Source organism: Aythya marila (genome assembly GCF_965140915.1).
Source record: "Aythya marila genome assembly, chromosome: 14".
NCBI lineage: Eukaryota > Metazoa > Chordata > Aves > Anseriformes > Anatidae > Aythya > Aythya marila.
Window position 1 is genome coordinate 5366471 of NC_139055.1, and position 18587 is coordinate 5385057.

At 35.8% G+C, this 18587-nt stretch overlaps 1 protein-coding gene across 1 annotated transcript in view; it reads left to right on the plus strand.

Moving 5' to 3' along the window:
- The first annotated feature begins 1477 nt into the window (after window positions 1-1477).
- The window catches only part of DOCK2 (dedicator of cytokinesis 2), a 188082-nt gene continuing 170972 nt past the window's right edge, over window positions 1478-18587 (plus strand). The window contains exons 1-7 of the mRNA XM_082771334.1: window positions 1478-1691; window positions 10075-10158; window positions 13247-13287; window positions 14621-14676; window positions 14829-14925; window positions 15987-16135; window positions 18168-18303. Coding sequence (XP_082627460.1) covers window positions 1652-1691; window positions 10075-10158; window positions 13247-13287; window positions 14621-14676; window positions 14829-14925; window positions 15987-16135; window positions 18168-18303 — 603 coding nt within the window. The 5' untranslated portion in view covers window positions 1478-1651. The remainder of the gene's footprint in view (window positions 1692-10074; window positions 10159-13246; window positions 13288-14620; window positions 14677-14828; window positions 14926-15986; window positions 16136-18167; window positions 18304-18587) is intronic.

Genomic DNA, 18587 nt, shown 5'->3' on the forward strand with positions numbered 1-18587 from the left:
TGAGTAAGTACTATATTGGAACAATTTTCTTCAGGACTTTTGTATTAGAGGGAAACATAACGAGGAAGACAAATATAGAACAAGACATTAAATGTGAGAATGCCCTTTAGGCCAAGTATTTTATGGGAAAGGGTGATTTGCTGCAGTAAGGATTCAGAGTAAGGAAAACAGTCATTGAAAGGAAGTTACAACTCAAAATCCATAGTAAAAAGAAAGATGAATTGGTTCAGTCTCAAAATCTACTTTTGAGAAGAGTATAAAATGGGTGTTCAATGGAAAAGAACAGTTAGGACACCATAGCTGAAATTGGTTGTCCTTAGATGGAGATGTTCTGAGTTGCTCTGAATCTAGCTCATGTTAATAAACAATACGGAGCTACAGTGTTACTTTTAAGCAAGTTAATTTTTCCCTATGAAATAATTAACCAAATCCTTCCACTAAGGTTAGCTAAAGTTTTATTTGTTTGTTTTGCCTCCAGAATAGGTTTTGGAACACAATGTGCAACAAGAGAAAGACTGGCAGTCTGGACTTCTCTTAACTGCTTGTTAAAATCAAGAACTGACAAGTCACGTGTCATGAAAGTCTATCCTCACAGATGCAGCACAGCACTGTTAAACTGTTTTCAGAAGCCATGATTGCTAAGATAGAAAGTAATATCCTGAGGAAAGGACTGTTATATGGATTTGTTGTACTGAGCTGGAGATAAGAATAAATCTTTCTATATATTTTCTATTTCTTAATGTTTTAAACTCACAAGTAAAGAATGTGAACTCAGGTGACATACTTGTTTTCAATCCCGTGCATTGTCCTTCATCCAAACGGTGAACAACTTTGCTTGATCTTTGCTTACCCAAAACATCACTATTTAAGTTCTCACACACCTATCTGTGTAAAGGTAAGGGCTGTAAATATTTAGTAATCCAGTTCTTGAAATTTTGTCTAGATAATGAGCTTTTAAGTGCTGATTTGTTTAGAAAATGAAGAGAAACTCCCCTTTTCTCTCCAAATGTAACATGAGAGAAATAAAGAGGAATGGGCGGAGTTTGAAATGTGGCTTTTTCTTCACCTCATTTCTCTGAGAGAATTTCTATTATGAAAAACAAATCCCTTTTCCAGGGCAGGTTAAAAGCAAGTTCATGTCTTGAAAAAGCCAAATCATCTAAAATCTGTTTATGTTGTAAGTTTAAGAAATGAAGGGCATTTCGAAACTGAAGTGTTCAGCGTGTAGAGGTGGTCACAGTGGCTGGGCTTTGCACATGCTACATGCCTTCCATGTAGGTGCAAGTTGAAGAGTAGTGCAGGAGAGCAGTGTAGTGGTTTTGCTTCTTTTCGCCTGCTGTTGTGTTACAGCCAGTATCATGCAACAGAAACACCCAGTTTGGGTTTCCCCTCCCCCATGACACTTGGGTACAATATCTCGAACTGAGAAAAGAGGAAGGAAGCTCACAGCTCAGAAGAGCAGCAAATCTCACAGAACCCTCACAGCTGCCTCAGCCAGCTTCAGGCTCCTCCTAGGCATCAGTAACAACAGCTGGGAGACAGATTTTGCTTCCAGCTCCTTTTGCTGGTTGCCCATCTCAAACTTCGCATCCTTTAAATCTTGTCTGCCTCAGTGGTGGGCATCCGTTGGAGCCTCGCAGACTCATGTACGATGGCGACATGGCGCAAGACAGACAAGAAGACTGGCGTGGGTATGTAACTCAGTAAACTGCTGTTTGAATTTTGTCCTCATAACTTCTGAACAGGATGTGGGCAGGTGTTTTCTCTAGTATGATAACATCCTCAACTTTATCACAGTAGTTTAACTGAAATGATCAATTTCATACAAAGTTTTAATTTTTCAAAGAGAATGGCAACTAGTGTGTGAATGCCAGCTTGGGAGATGTAACCCTTCCACCCCTCCGTGCTCCCACCCCTCTTGGATCTTGAACTCTAACAGTAACACAGCTTTTCCCACCTCTGTATTTTAGAAACACATTGAATAAGTAGCATATTGTTTAGTAAGCAGTAGCTAGAAGTTATGGTGAAACAAATGCTGGAGAAGGGGAATCCTATAGTCGCTTCTGAGAGATCATGAAGATGTTCACTTGAAGTTAGTGTTACTGAAAAAGTTGTATATGAGTAGTGGTAGTAAATTTCTTGTTTGAAAAGAATGCCACCTTCCAACATCAATTTTCCTTAAAATTAATAATGTTAATTTCCATAAAGGTCTGAATTACAGTTAAAATAAATAAACAGCATTTTAAAATTAGGAAGCAGCACTGAAGCACTTGAAACAAATACTCTGCTGAAGTTAACTGTGGGCTTCCAGTACAGAACATAGTTAATGTTATATTTCTTGTAGTTTATTTTACATACTACTGTGTAGTTATTAATCTGACATCCCCAAATTATTTTAAATGACTGTTATGTTAAGGAGGGTGTAACATTTTCATTAAAAACACTAAAAGCAATATTAAAAAAACATTAAAAAACCACCAAACTGGCTTCATGAAAAAATGAATCAGGGAATTAATAAGAGGAAAAGAATGTCTTCCTGTTCAACTTCCATGTGTAGCAGGGACAGAATTGTGAAATGGAAGTGCCTTGCTCTGGTGGCAGTTTATATTACAAAATGAAAGGTGTAAAGATTTTCATTTTTACAAATAGTAGAAAGTACTTCACTTAATTTTAACATATTTTTTTTCCTGGAAGCTACTGGTCTGGGGGACTATGACTGGATTTGTTGGATGTGGTGTCTGTATTGACATACCAGTGATAGATCATATTCACAAGAATAATAAAAAACAAATTTCACTTCTAGAGGCTTCTTACAGGGAACGTTATGATTGGAGTGTATTGGACATAATAACAACTGAAGTCTTATTTCTCCTGCACTAGTTTTTATCATGGGAGACCATTATGTGTTCTGACTTGATGTTCCGTGTGATGCATGCTAGTGAATTTTTGTGCATACCCCTCCAGTGGAGCAGCCTTGGGGGTATGACCAATGCATTTCCCCTGAGAAGGCCTGCTGTGGTTTGTTGACAGTGGAATTTGACAACATGTAACTTCATAGCCAGTAAAAGGCTGTTATGATCTTGTAGTCCTTATGGTATCTGAAAGCTGCAGCAAACCATGTATACTAAAAACAGTCTTGTGAAATCCCCCTGCTCTGGCAGGGGGATTGGTCTAGATGGTCTTTAAAGGTTACTTCCAATCCCTAACATTCTGTGATTCTGTGAAATATATTCAAAAATAAGGGTAATACAGTCCAGTGATGTTTGTTTCATGAAGGCGAAAAATGCATCTTGATTGAACAGTTCACTTCACTGTTCTACTTAAAATACCCTACTCAGGACATGCAATTTTACATAGTAGTAATTTTGTCTACCTCTGATCTAAGAATATTTAATTCAAAAAAACAGGAGTTTAACTAGAATCACTTATCGTGAACACTTTAATTTTAGCACATAAGAAGCAATCAAATACTAGCAAACATCTGATGGGTGTGTTTTAACATTGTTTAAACTGCAATACAGTTAACACGATGGGGAATTATCAAAAACTCAAAAGGAGTAGGATTTACTTCTGGCAATGAAACAGTGCTCTTGCTGCTTTCCCAAACACTGTCAGCTCTGACTATGGCATTCATTTCACAGTAGCTCATAAGACCTTACAATTGCAATTGTGATTATGTGCAGATACCAGTTCCTGAAACATGGCCTTCTAGAATACTGCTGCTCCTCCTCCCACCCGTCTCCACCCGTCTCCCCAATAAGACTTGTCTCCTCAAATCTGGTTATTTATGACAACCTGGAAGTCTTGAAAATGGTCTGTTAGTATAACAAGTCTATTTCAGCTCCTCATGTGTTAAAGACACATTTGTGTTACTCAAGTCAGTCACTTCACTGAATATTGCAATTTTTGTATCATGGGGGAATAGGGGGGCCTGGCACTTGGGAAATTTTCAGGTGCCAACACAGAGAACTGTACCTTGTGGACTGGGGGTCAGAACTAAGGAAACACTAACTGCTCTCATACAAGCATTTAGGACATCAGTGGTAGTTTAGTGTCAAAAAGACAGAAGATGGCGGCAAACTAAAATTTTATCTTTTTTATTTGCAAGTTATTTCGAAATCATTTCCTGCTGCGAATTAAGACGTGACTTAGCACTTGAACTACTGTTGAGTAGTTCAAAGAAGCCAACAGGCACCACTTGACAAAGAGATATCAGCAAATTGCTTGAATAATGAAATAAGATTAAGTGCATAAAATGGGAAAAGGTGCAATGGATTATCTGTGTTCTTAAGGAAATTCACTTGTGTTCAAACCTAGATGGGATTTATAGCTTTGATAAGTTTCTATTATGTATGTAATGGAAATGATGTATCCACTTTGTGAGGGAGCAGATGGAATTATGGTTAACACTATGATAATTCTCAAACACGGTACCTTTTCCTCTGCATTTATTAAAAACAACAAGAAAAAAGTAAACCCAGTTAGCCACAGAATAACTTGCTCTAAAGCAAAGACTATGACTTTGGCTGAGCCAGACTAGTAATGAACCACATGAGAACTGTTAAAAAAAAATAATAAAATAATCAAGTTTTGTGTTTGTGGGGGCTTAGCATTAGTCTGTAACGTTTGCAGCTGGCAGATATCAGATCTTAAAGAATCCATGACATGACCCATTTCAAAGCTGGAAAATAATAGCTGCTGTTTAAGATTGAGGTTGTGTGCACATTGAACATAGATTTCCTCTAATGTAGTTACCACAGCCATAACTGATTATTGCAATGCTCTACTAAGTGTTCTAGATGTCTCCTCCACGCATTCCAACTGTTTCTCAAAGAATGGCAGGTATAACTGTGGTTTCCAATAGGAAGTCCAAACCAGAATCTTATAATTAAAGCTCTAGAGTAGGTTGCTTGTGACACTGCAGACTTGGTGGTATTTCCTTCACCCCATGCTTGCTCCCATGCTGTTCTAGGGTGATTTTGATGTAAAAGAGAATCTGTGCAAGTTGTGTCATCACGTAGGGTAATAATACTATGACTTTACTCACAGTTTATATACCCACCCCAAGTCTGTTTCCTGGGTTATGTAAAGTTTTTCTATTAAACTCTATTAAAAGTCACTTCATACTTGTATGTCAGAAACAATGATATCAGTGTGTGAAGCTTATTCTTTACAAAGGGGAGTAGAGAAAATAACAATAGTCAAATGGACTTTCCAGCAATAATAAAATACCACTTAAATGAGTACTCACACATGTAATCTTTCCTTGTAGGCCTTCTTCACTAGGGAGCATTCAATTTCTGCTATTGCATAATCACTTGAAGTTAATAGATAACTACAAATTTAAGGAAGGTCAGCAAGGCTGAAAGAAAAGCTGCAGCTTATATACAGGAGTTCCTTTTCTTAGCCATGCCAAGAGTTGGCTCACACCCTGTTTTGTTTTCCTTAATTTATATTGGAAACTAAATGTATTTGTTCTTTAATTACATAGCTAGGTGAGAATAGCAGGAGAATCTTTGACCCAGAATAGGCTTAAAAACCAACCAGATAACAAACCAAAAAGTAATCAGGGATATAGTCACACTGAGGATTTAGTTACAGTTTTTTTTGGAAAGGTGTTCAAAGAGGTTTTTGGCAATTCAGTATTTTTATGCTCTTATTAATAGGAGGGAAAATAGCGTAACTACTTAATTTTACCTGTAGGAAACTCAAGGAATGATGAAGCCTGGAAAATAGAACAGCTATGCTGAAAGCACACTTTTGTCTCAGTAAAATCAAACAATATGGGCAAACTGAGTCTACTGAGAGGAAGTGCATTCAAATTGACAGTCTCCTCAAGACTGGAAGCTCTTTGACCTCTTTGGACTATTTTGTTTTCTACGTTTTTGTCTTCAAGTTTCTGATGAATGATTCTCATATTGAATTTGTGAGCTTTCAATTAACGGAGTACCTAACAACTTCCAGTTTGGTGTTCACTGATATCCACAAATTTTATAGTTTTTGTTTGTTTGTTTGTTTTTGAGAAATCAAGGAATACTGTTAGGACTGCATAGTATTTTCAGATGAGATATGTCAGTGTCCTTGCTGAGTAATTTCACACTATTTTTTATGAGAAGAAAACGGTAGCTGAACACAAGGCATTGATATGTCAAGAGAGAAGGTGAAATTTTTATATTACTACTCATAAAAGTAGAGTTATAATGTTTCAAAATAAAACAGAACAGGATTCTTGCTGAAGCTCTTCATTAGGACTCTTTGAATATTCAATATTGCTCCATGAGTTATCACATGGATATCATGCCAGATAATTATCCTACCATTGTCAAGTGAAATTAAGAGTCTACAGAATCACAGAATGTTAGGGATTGGAAGGGACCTTGAAAGATCATCTAGTCCTATCCCCCTGCCAGAGCAGGAACACCTAGATCAGCTCACACAGCAACACGTCACACAGGAAGAGCTGATTGAGCAAACCTGTACCTCAGAAGTCATTTTCAAATTCTTTTTAAGTGGAACGGTGGAAATTAGGCAAGGAAACCAACTAGTAAGAAAGCTGTGAGTAAAAAGTGAAAAAGGTAATGATCACACTTTTCTTAATAAGGAGGGCAAGGACTTCACAGGAAGTAAAATAAGCAGGAAAGACAGGTAGGAAGATTAGGTTAATGAATGGCTTCAGTGTTGCCAGTTTGTGAGATTTTCCTTGCTCACCATTCCTGTCTTGCATTAGTTTACAGTCTGGTATTTTTGATAAATACCGAGAATCTGGGCTTTTTAAGTACTTGAAGCCTGAGGGAATTTAGCTGGTTTTCATGACAGAATACTTTTGGCTGGATTAGTGAAGGGATCCTGGAGTGCTTTGTCTTTTGAATATTCCCAAACAAGCTACAAAGTATGATTTATTTATTTGTTTGTTTGTTTGTTTGTTTGTTTTATGGCTTGTCATCTTCTAAATTGAGGATGTGATCTAATTCAAACAATAAGTTAATTGTGTGTTTGTCCCAATAAGCAGTTCTTGAAATCTATATTTTAACAGGAATCCTACTCTGAACAAAAAGCAATTGGTTTCTTGGGAAGTCTATAAACATCTTGTACATGTTTTCATCATTATTTTGCTTTGGCAAACATATGCATACCTACGACATTTAATGAAAGAGGCTTCACAGTCATATATCTATCCAGTAGCATATATAAGTTTTACATATATCTAGTTGGAGGGATGATCATATGTTACACACTCCTATGTATGTGCTCTCACTGTAATCAATATGTAGGAATGAGATGGAAGCACAGGATATATTTTTTTTTAGCCTTCATACTCTTTTTTTTTTTTTTTTTTTTTTGCTACTGGGGTGGTTACTGTTAGATGTCTTATGCTACAGGTGCCTGAATGTCTGAGAGTGATGGCAGAGTTGGATTCTGAAGCTTCTTAGACTGTCTTTACAGCATGTCAGCATGTGTCACTTTCAGACGAACAAGAACTGATATGCTGGGCATGCTCCATGGGACTGATGGGAATCCCTTCCGTCTTCCATACAATTCAACACCTTTTTGTGCTTTAGTGGAGTTCTTCTTGGAAAATCTTTTATGTCAACAGTTTGACCTGTTGTTTTCTAGACTTGCTATTGGGTTTTAGAATGAATATTGGCATCTTCAAACAGATCGCACTGAGGCTAATCAGTGAATGCCCTGAGACAGCGTTCTTCAAAGTAAATTGACAACTTTCTTCACAGTAATTTGAAGGGGCCTTTATTTCAACTGTCTGGAGAGTTTGTTTTTATAAATCCTGTTGTGATTATCCTATCAGATAACATATGAATCCATATATTTGTGAAGTTGCAGTTAACAGAAGATACATTTGGATTTAATGGTCAACCTTTCATTGACTGTCCAGCTGTCCAGTGCTGTAAAAAATACATCTGGATGTAGCTGATGGCATTAGGTTGGTTGGTTGTAGCGTTTTTTGCAACTGTATAGGGGAAATGATTTCTTGTCATAAAATGTCTGGATATGTCTACAGTTAAGATGTTTTAAAGGAATTAGTTAAACTCTTCCTACTGAAAAATCCCAATACTACAGTAATATCTCTCTAATTATGTTTCCACTTACTCATTTAGAAAAGTCTTAGTTGGTAAAACCACTTCCGTAGTCAGTTAGTTACCACACTTTTCAATATATCAATTGCTATTAGATGAAGTTATTAACAGAGGTCTAAACCAATATGCAATGTAAATATGACTCAGTAATTTGTATCTATATTTTGAGACAGATGCATCTGGAAGTTGCATATTTTGAAATTTAGAGTATATTAGTCAACAGTAGTCTTAATCTACATGGACCTTTCAGGAAAACAGTAACAGCCTCAGCTCCACAATCTACACATAAACTCTGGAAACAAGTTGCAAATATCTGTAAATGTAATAGTACTTATAAGAGTCGTTAACTATCTTCATTTACTGAAATCTATTTTAAGACTAAAGCCAGTCTGAACGTAATTACATACCTACTACCTAAATTTAATTTTGTGTTGAGCTACGCCAGTTCTCTGAGAATGGCTCAGAAATCATCATAAGATTATCTTGAATAAATGGCGTAATCTGTAAAGCAGGCCCTCTCCAAGTTTTTATTTTATTTTATTTTATTTTATTTTATTTTATTTTATTTTATTTTATATTCAATCCCTGTTCTACCCAACCAGGAGAAGTGTTGACAAAAATAAGAACTTATTTTTGTTCAGATAAGGCTCTTAATTAAATATGAAATTCCTTCTAACTTGTTCCAGAAATATAATGAAATCATGGCCAAAAAAAAAAAAATAAAATATCCCAAGCTGGAAGGGACCCATAAGGATCAACTCCTAGCACCACTCAGGTCTACTCAAAAATTCAGATCATAACATCATTAATGGAACATATAAAAGTGAAAGGAATGAACTGATTTAGCTCTATGTTTCTACTTTGGGTGTTTACTTGAAAGGCAACTTCATTAGATATTTTAAACATGGTTTTAAGTAAAATATGTCACTAACATACATTTTGGCCTAGAGAAATCAGCATGCTTCATTCAGAAGCCTCAGAGAGAGAGAGGGAAGCAAAAAATATGTTGGAATAGGCTGAATGGAGGCAGATCTTTCTAGATGAGGTTCAAAATAGTTCAAAATATTGCATGTTTGGATTCTCTGTATGGATGGATGGACTGGGAGACTGTCATGAGAAAAGGAAGAAAAGCCCTGCACACTAGTATCTTTATGGCACAATAGACGTCATGGTTAGCAGTTAGTGTTCTGTCACTACTTGCACAGTTTAATTGTGGTTGTAGATTCACGTACTTTAAATAGTTTCTCTGGTTGATACTAGATTCAATAACCACTTCTAATCTGTAATGCTATTGTCTATAAACAAGCCCCTGAAGAAAAAAACGTACAGAAAAAAAGGCTTACCATAGCAGCCCACATCCTGCAGTCTTAGAATGTAACAACTAGCAAAGAAACTCATTTTTCTTGAATTCTGTCTGAAACTAAGTTGTTTTTTAAACCCATGCAGATAAGGTTATAATTGGAAGACTTTTTAAATCTGCCTCTTCTTTGTTCCTATTGGAGTGATTAAATACAGAAAATGAAGAAACTTTCTGCTGCTTCCAAATGAAATAGTTTCATGTTAAGATGAAGACAGTTTGCATGTGTTTCTCTGTCCCCATTATCCCCAGAATCACTGTACATTTCTGAAACTGTGCTTTAAATTCTTCGTCAGAGCAGTAGACAAATAGATTTGCATCACAATGAACATGTATATATTGAAGATATGCATCTAAATATGTGCTCTAAAGCATATAGAGTAGTTGCTATAAATGGCTTTGTTTTCTTGCAACAATGACCTTCGTAACATTTACATTTTCAGAAGAAAAGAGGTAAAAGTAATGATAGCAAATGAAGCTTGATGATAGAATTACAGTTCCACTTATTTATTTATCCTAGTCTATTCATGCTAGTATCAGAATCTTAATAAACATGTGCTTGTCAGTTCAATTGTAATGTATGGCTACATTGAAAACCAGTATTTTTGCCCTCTAATTTTTCAGCTATATACAATTTCAAAGGGACAGGAGCACAACAGCTAGCTCTACAAATTGGTGATGTGGTCCACATCTTGGAGTCCTGTGAAGGTAAGCCAGTGGACTTAAGGCTATAGTTTTCTTTATTTAAATAATTTAGTCTTTTTATTTCACACCAATTGCCTGTGTTACATAAGTAGTTGTCCAAATGGTGTTGGTATGTATTTGTATTATTGCTGCCAGTGTTCTATTTTGAGTAACGACTTAATCATTTTTGGAGAGCCACAACCAGAAATGTTACAGTACATGTGGTTTTCTTGGGATGCCATTATCAAATGAGGAAGTCATCAAGGTAGTTCGTGACATTCATGCCAGATTGTACTATACCTGACGGAAGATGCATTAGATTTGATGCAAGCATTAATGGAGCACATTTTTGCCTCTAAACTAAATATTTGTTGCTAGATATTTCTTATTGTTGCTAAATATTTGTTGCTATTCAGCACCATAGTATTCCTATATTATAAGAAGGAAATCAAGTATTTTTAAAGTATTCTGTAGGTCAGCATGATAAAAACACTTCTGAAAACCACTTGACATATTAAATGTACTAAACAACACAAGTCCACATCAAGTAATGCATAACAAATACTCAATATGCTGACCCGAGCTTGGGTATGTGGAGTTGGCATGTGGAGACAGCTGACCAACTGGCCTAAATGTAAAATAAGGACAAGCAGCAGAATAATAAGAGAGCATAAAACTTTGTAGATGTGTGAAGCTGAACTCATTGTTGATACCAGAGTGATAGTGTATTCCTTCTTATACCTTCATATATTTACTGAATTACCTCCCAAGTCCACTAAAGTGCTTAAGTTTTTATTAGTATAAAGCAAAGACATCAGAATTATATCAACTCAACATTTGGGTGTCTTTGCAAAAGTCACTGTAATAGATTTTTTGTTGTTGTTGTTCACAATCTGCAGTGATATAGTTGACCAGGTTAAAAATTAAAAATTAGATTTTAAAAGTTCTTCAAACTTTGCAAAACAACTATAAAATATCTTCATCCTACTTCCAGTGTCCGTTATCTGTATCATCTTAAATGCAGTGCATGTTAGAGAGCAATTGCTGCATTGTGCATTCTGAGAGACAGTTCAGAGTTGTAAGCCACTTTGGTCATAAGACTGCTAAGAATCTGAGGCTAGCTGTGCCCAGTCTATTCCACTGCACAGGTCTCTAAGCTGTTTGGAAATGGCAAGGTCTTTAAGAAAGGAGCATCTGAGAAACCACATTTCCAATGTTTCAGAGCTTTTTTTTTTTTTTGTGTGTGTGTGTGTGTATTCTTAAGAGTAATTCACTAATCACTATATTCACTATAAACATCACTGAAAAAAATGGATGTAAGTCATTAGACTACTAGTCAACGGATTGCATATTTAAAGCCATGAGTAACAATTCATGTTCTCCCCTAAAGGAAGAAGAAGAAAAGAACTCTGCATAATTCTTTAGGTTTTTTGCTGAAGGGAGAAAATATACTTGCAAACCAGAACCTCCTTATACTTGCATTGCCTCTGTTAATGGCAGAAACAACAATCATGTCAGGTTTCTGACCTGAAATGTGCTAAATTCATAGTCAAGTTTGTGAGGATAGCCTGGCAACTGAAGTGGTGATCTTATGGGGTTATTTTTTTATCTAAAAATCTGTTCTGAATCCTCTGCCCTAACGCCATGTCATAGCTTGTTTTTAAGAAATATGTTTGTCAATGAAGAAGTGCCATCTTTCATGTTGTGCACATGAGGAAGTAGATCTTCTATCAGATACCTTAAAAAGATGCTGTCAGCTGCAGCTGAAGGGTAACCAAGAGTAACAGTTTCTTCTCTGTGCACATTTTGTGCTATTTTTGTTTGTTTTAAATGTGCAAAATATGCATGCAGACCTTGTGTGTGTAGTCACAGCACATAGGATGAAAAGGGTTTTAAACATTTTTTTTTGTAAATTGGAGGCTATGTGAAAATCATTCAGCTTTAAAAGATTTGGAACTTTTCTTGCTGAGAAGATACTGGGGAAAAAAATCCTTGTGTTAAGAAAACACAAGGATCCTTGTGTTAAGAAAACACACAAAAAAAATATTCTTTCTTTCTTCTAGGTCAATAATTTCCCTGACTCTTTTAATTTTGCCTTTCTCACAATTCTGCTTGTTAACATTTGAGTTTTTTAATGCTTTAGTTGTATGGCTGACATACTAGTGCTGTGTTTGAAATTTTGAGGAAAAAAGGTGGTAGGGAAGAAGTATGTCTCTTCATGAAATTACAGTCAGAATAAGTAAGCTTCAAGTCATAAAATGCTTCCTTGGGAATGAACTAGAAGCCAATGCAAAGTCCAGTAATGCTGCTGTGCAGGTAATGTTTCATGATGATGGAATGTGTGTACAGTGGACATGGTTTCTGCTTTAATTTAGTAAGGTTGAACATGATTCTGTGTTCTTTGTAGAATTTTATTGCAATTTAACTGGGGCACAAATAGAACAGTCTGAATTTGTGTCCTAATTAGTACTGCTGCAGTATTGAACATCTGTTTCTTTCAGAAGGGGTTTCTAGTTGATGAATGGAGCAGGAGTCTTACAATAGCCCTTCATTTATTTTTTGACTTTCTGCCTTGAACTTTACAGTTAAAGCTGCTTACTTGAGTAAGGTCTAAAAGCTATAGTTTCTCATGGCAGAGTGACAGGTTTCTCTTCTAACACTGGGAAACTGTATGTCTAAGCTGTATACTGCCTCAGTTCAATACTACCCTTAGAACGCAATCAGAAATGCTTCACAGGCTTTGCAGTATCGTGAGTGATCTTAGTTGATACGTATATAAAAGGTAACGAAACAGCTTATCCTATCTTTTATATGCAAGTGTGGGAGTGTTATATTCTGCATAAGATATGTTCTTACTGTGCAAGACTTGAAAACAGATCACAGAATCATACTTGCCAATGTAAAAGTAGTGCCATTTCCTGCTACTCACTTGGCTTTAATCTACGTTTTTTTTGAAATAACTGGTTTTTTAAACATCCTGTGCCAGATGGTTCTTATATGGAGGGGAGGAAAAACAAAATGAAAACAAATAAACAACAATGAAAACTTTGTATGTTTCTTGAAGTACATGTTTTTATTCTAAGCTTCTGAGTGCACTCTTTCTTCCTTTTAGATTGGTACAAGGGTTATCTAGTGAGACATAAAGGATCAGAGGTAAGATCACACTATTCACTCCTATATGACGCTATTTTTAAAGAATCAGTTGATGAAGTGAGACTTCTTTTTAGAATGTCTTATTCTATTCTGATCACTGAAGCCAGCAATTTCCATCTTCATTCTTTTCAAGATGTAAAGAGCAGTGTTTGTTCTGGATAATGTTGGTAAATATTAAAAGTAAGCTCTGGGAGAAGGAAAGTAATGAAAAAATTACTGTGCTTTCAGGTTAACAAGCTTATCAAGGTATCAGTTGAAATAACTCTCTGGAATTAATTTGCTGCAAAATATTTCTGCATATTACCCCTTCCCACCCCCCCCTTAAAGGTATTAAAGGCTACATGCAATCTCAGGCTTTGTCAAGTACCATGTATGCATGTCAGTTATTGCATACAGAAAAATCTTACAAATCCCTAGCTCAATTACCAAGACTAGATTTGCTAGTTAACATGAAGGTTGTCATGTGTGCATTGATGATCAAACATTCCTTTAGGCTGTATAAAATGTTTTCACTGTCATAGAGCTAGGAATCATCAGATCATTTTGTCTGGTCACCTTTTTTCTACACAGGTCAATTGCATATCAATTTTGAGAATACTTTTCTGCTGCATATTGCTGATCATCTTACTGCATGGCCTAGGTATTACAAAATGAGCCCATGACCTCGATTGAGCTGGTGCCATTCATGCCTAGGAGGGCTTGAGAGTTTATGGCTTCATTAAATATCTCTATTTGTGCATTGCAAATGAAGCCTGTTATTTTTTCTTAGAATAATATTAGTGCTGTGCAGAATGATCTTGACTATTATGCTTGGAAGTAAGTTTTGAGTCTGAGTTAGCTAACCTTCCTGCCAGTGGGCATTTGTCTATTTGCCCTGAGCAATTTCTGCAGTCTATCAATATTTCTTTTACTAGATGTGCTGATCCTGTATCAGCATCTCTCCTTTGATAATCAAGCTGATCATAGACAAAAATGTTTCTTAACCGTATTTACAGTGTATGTGCTGTTTTCTAGGAGAGTAGAAGATTATGTCAGGAGATGGGGAAGTGAGGTGATGGCAGAAGATGTCCTTAATGAGAAAATGTAGTCCTATGCATTCTATTTTTGTACAAAAGGATATGACAATGCTGCTAATATTTGTCTGTCAAGCAGACAGGCATCTACGTGTGCAGAAAACCAAAGAGACAACAGTTAATTTGAAGACTACATGTTATGCTAATGATCATGGTTTTATGAAGAACAGTTGGTAGAAGTGTGTTTTGGAAAGCTCTCATTTGTTAAATGTTGGAGAATGATAACAAAGTGGATTGTAATTTTTCCCCTCTCTCAACAGGGAATATTTCCTAAATCTTTCATCCACATCAAGGAAGTTAATGTTGAAAAGAAAAGGTACTGAGTTTAACTATTGTTTTACATTAAGTATTTTGTCTGCTAAATAACGAGTCTTTACATACTTTATATGCCTTAAACACAACTCTAATAAACTTATTAAACTATGATTTATTTTTTTTCATTGTGCTAAATTTTCTTTCCTTTCATAGACACACAGAAAATGTAGTACCTGCTGAAATTCCTTTAGTTCAAGAAGTTACCACTACACTCTGGGAATGGGGAAGTATCTGGAAACAGCTCTATGTGGTATGACTTTGGTGTAACTTCCTGCTTTTAATTTCAACCTTTAGTATCATGTACCTGATGATTTTTTCATAGTTGTTCTCTGGGGAGTTGACAAGTTTCAGGATAAGCGTGTTAAACATAACTAAGTTGCATTTGAAAAATCTTCAACATGTTGGGGTGCTAGAACTCAAGTGGTAGTATGTAGCTATTAACAATGATCAATTTCTAGAATTCAGTCTCTTTCACTTTCAATATCGTAGTTTTACATTTCTTAAAGAGATAGAGACCTATTTTTTTCCAGCTTGGAGAAAACCATTTTTTTTTTTCTTGTGAACACTTTGGTTAATACATAAAATAAAAAGTAAAATGATTTTTGCATGTGTCTTTTTTGCATCTTTTTTGCAGAGTTTTGCATCTGTCTTTTGTATGTGATTGTAATTCCCACACTGTAGTGCTCTTACAAAAAAAAAAATATAGATAGATAGATAGATTACTTTGTAGTTTTCCCTCATTAATATATTCATTTTCTGAAGCCAGTCACTTCCCAGTCTTCCTCTAGTTAAAGTCGGGAAATAGAACACTTCTTGTTTCAGTGGATGACATTGGAACTTCTTTAGCGACTTCTAAGTGTTTTCTCACTTCTGTCTTAAATGTATTAATATCACAGTCAAATGTTTCCAGCATGCACTTATCAGTGTCTTACACAGAAATGAATTGCTTCTCTACTGGTGTCCCTGGATGAGACCTAGTTAATGACTTTCAGTCCACACACAGTTAAATAAAAACAAAATAATGTGTCTATCCTCATACAACATACTAGAAATTCCATGGGACGTTCTGTCCTTAAAAAACTGTGGAGGAAGGAAGTCAGGCTTCAGACAATTTCATATTGTCTAATAGGATTTGTGGAGTACTTAACAGATGTAAAGTTGCAAAACTGGACTTGGATTAATTGGGTATTTTAATTCTTGATCCTGCAATCATTTAGTATTAAATATGATGCATCCTTGAATTATCAAGGTTAATGTGTCACTTCAGCTTTCTACAAACCTTGAAAATTATTGTTTTCTTCTGTGTCCTAGACAAATAAGAAAGAGCGGTTCCAGCAGGTGCAGTCTATGATGTATGACTTAATGGAGTGGAGGTCACAGCTTCTCTCCGGGACTCTGCCAAAAGATGAGCTTAAAGAGCTCAAACAGAAGGTTACTTCCAAAATTGACTACGGTAACAAGTAAGTGGGCTATATTGCTTCTGAAAACTATGTCTTATTTTAAAGTACCCAGCTAGAACAGAGATGATGATGATAAACTTTTCCTGGTTGCAGTTTTGTAGGTCATTAATATGAGATGTGGACCTAGTAAATCATTCTTTTCAAACTTCTGTTACTCTTGAGGTAATAATATGTTGAGGGTCCTCATCCCACATGCATTATTATTAATTTTTTTACTATTAATTTATTTGTTAATTATAGAAACATGAACTTGTCAGTTGTAAGCATTTGAGGTCAGATGACTGGCCTTTATATCAATATAACATCAGTGTATTCTAAGCCCCCAAACTCATCTATCCCTTCACAAACACAACCTACCTCTGCTAGTGTTATGCAACACCTTGAGCAGTGGTGTCGAGAGACCTTAGTTGTACATAAATAGCAGAAGTCTGAAGTGTACAGAGCCTTTGTTAAAGGCAACTGTCCCCAGATATGCTAGGGAATTTCCAGACAGAAATCTGGTTCTGGTAATAGAAGTGAAACTACTGTAGATTGGATAGTGTTTGACAAAATGCCTTGTATGTTACTTGCTGAGGAAAGTCATTGTAGCACAACATATTTTTGGCAAAAATTTTATTATGTGGGGTTGAGCATCCACCATCTGATAAAAGGTGAAGAAAGTAAACCACTGCATAATAGGCATTTCATAGGCAGTAGAATCTGTTCATAAACTGTAAATGCTACTGCAAATGACTGTGGTTATTGTGGCCTGACAGCCCATATGCAGTTGAAAGTATTTAGCTGCTTGTGGCTTAGACACAAGCAATGACCTGATGTTATGAAATTCTTATCTTGTTCACTGAGGTTTGGATCTACAGATTTATGATAAATTGTATTTTTACAGAACATCCTATGGGAATATACATATCCTGTTATGCTATGTGGAGCTGAATGGTCAGTCCAGGACACATTTTTGCTTTGAAATGTTCCAATCAAAGAATCTTATTTCTGTCCAAGAGAACATCAACATTATTATTACTATTGTTATTATTATTATTATTATTATTATTATCCATCAGACGAGGAGGCAGTAAGCTGCTTTCTTGAAAGGAGCAAGAGTAAAGGTGATGTTTAAAATGGCTTGGGATTGGATAGAACAAGAGTGCAAAGTGGATAGTGTTTGCAAGTGGCTGAGAGTGTGGGGTTAAAAGTTGAGATATGTGAAGGAAACTTGCTGAACTCTGGAGAAGGAATAAAGGGAATGAAAGTGGAAATTGAGTGGTCATTGTGGGAGAGGAGATTGAACGCCAAGTCAGGAGAGGTGGCAGAAAGAAAATGATGCAAGATGAAGAGGGTCATCAGGTGTTACAGACTTCTTCAAACAACATAATGGTAGACAATACATTTTAGAAACTGATAAGTACAGTCTGACATGAAGTAGACCAGTTTTAGAGAGGGATGGTGGAGTAAGATCCTGGATAGACAAGAAAGTATATCTGACGACTGAGGTGACACCATAGCACCATCGGTAAGAACACATAGGACGTAGGGAGGTTGGACTTGAAAGTTATGAACACTGAAAAAAAATGAAGCAAAGGAAAAGAAAAAGGCATGACTTGTATAAGAGCAGAGGAGAAGAGAGTGTAGTTGTTAGTCAAGCAACAGGGCAACATGAGAAAAAGAGCAACAAAAAAGCAGAAGGTAACAGGAAAAACCTGTGCATATTGATTACAAAATTATGCATTAAAAACAAAAAAAAAAGATTAAGACTGCTTGAACTCATTGAACATAGTGAATCTATTTTAAATGCTAAGCATTTAAATGCTTTGACACCATCAGTTCCCAAAAAGAATAAATATTGGACAACAGCTTGAAAAGGAAATGGTAGTTTTTGCTTATTTTCTTTGTTCAGTAAAATATTGTTATATTTATTTAAACTTATTTTACTGCTTTAAAATTTGTTGTAAATCCTTGTGCATTGCATTTCCATGCTTTATTTTTATAGAAGGAAATGATTGATGAAAATGCCATATTGATCTGTCTGTTTTTGCAGGATACTTGAGCTAGATCTAATAGTTAGAGATGAAGATGGAAATATCTTGGATCCAGATAAAACCAGTGTCATCAGCCTATTTCATGCACATGAAGAAGCAACTAATAAAATCACTGAGCGAATTAAAGAGGAAATGGTAGGAATAATGGGCAAAACTTAAAGCTTCCTTTACTAAAAATCAAAATGAAAATTCAGTGCAAGGCTTGAAGGGTGCAAACTTCTACCTTAAAATTGCTAGAAATGCTTGCCTCTAACTTACCTTAGAGTAGATTCGCATTCATGTTTTATAAATATGGAGAAGCCTCAAATTGAGTTGTATTTGTGCACTGGATTCAGTCTGTGGGCTGGGCTGAAAGCCTGTCCATAAAGCTGGTTCTAAACACATTCTTTGCTTTCTAAATGCAAAAAGGTCTCCTAAAT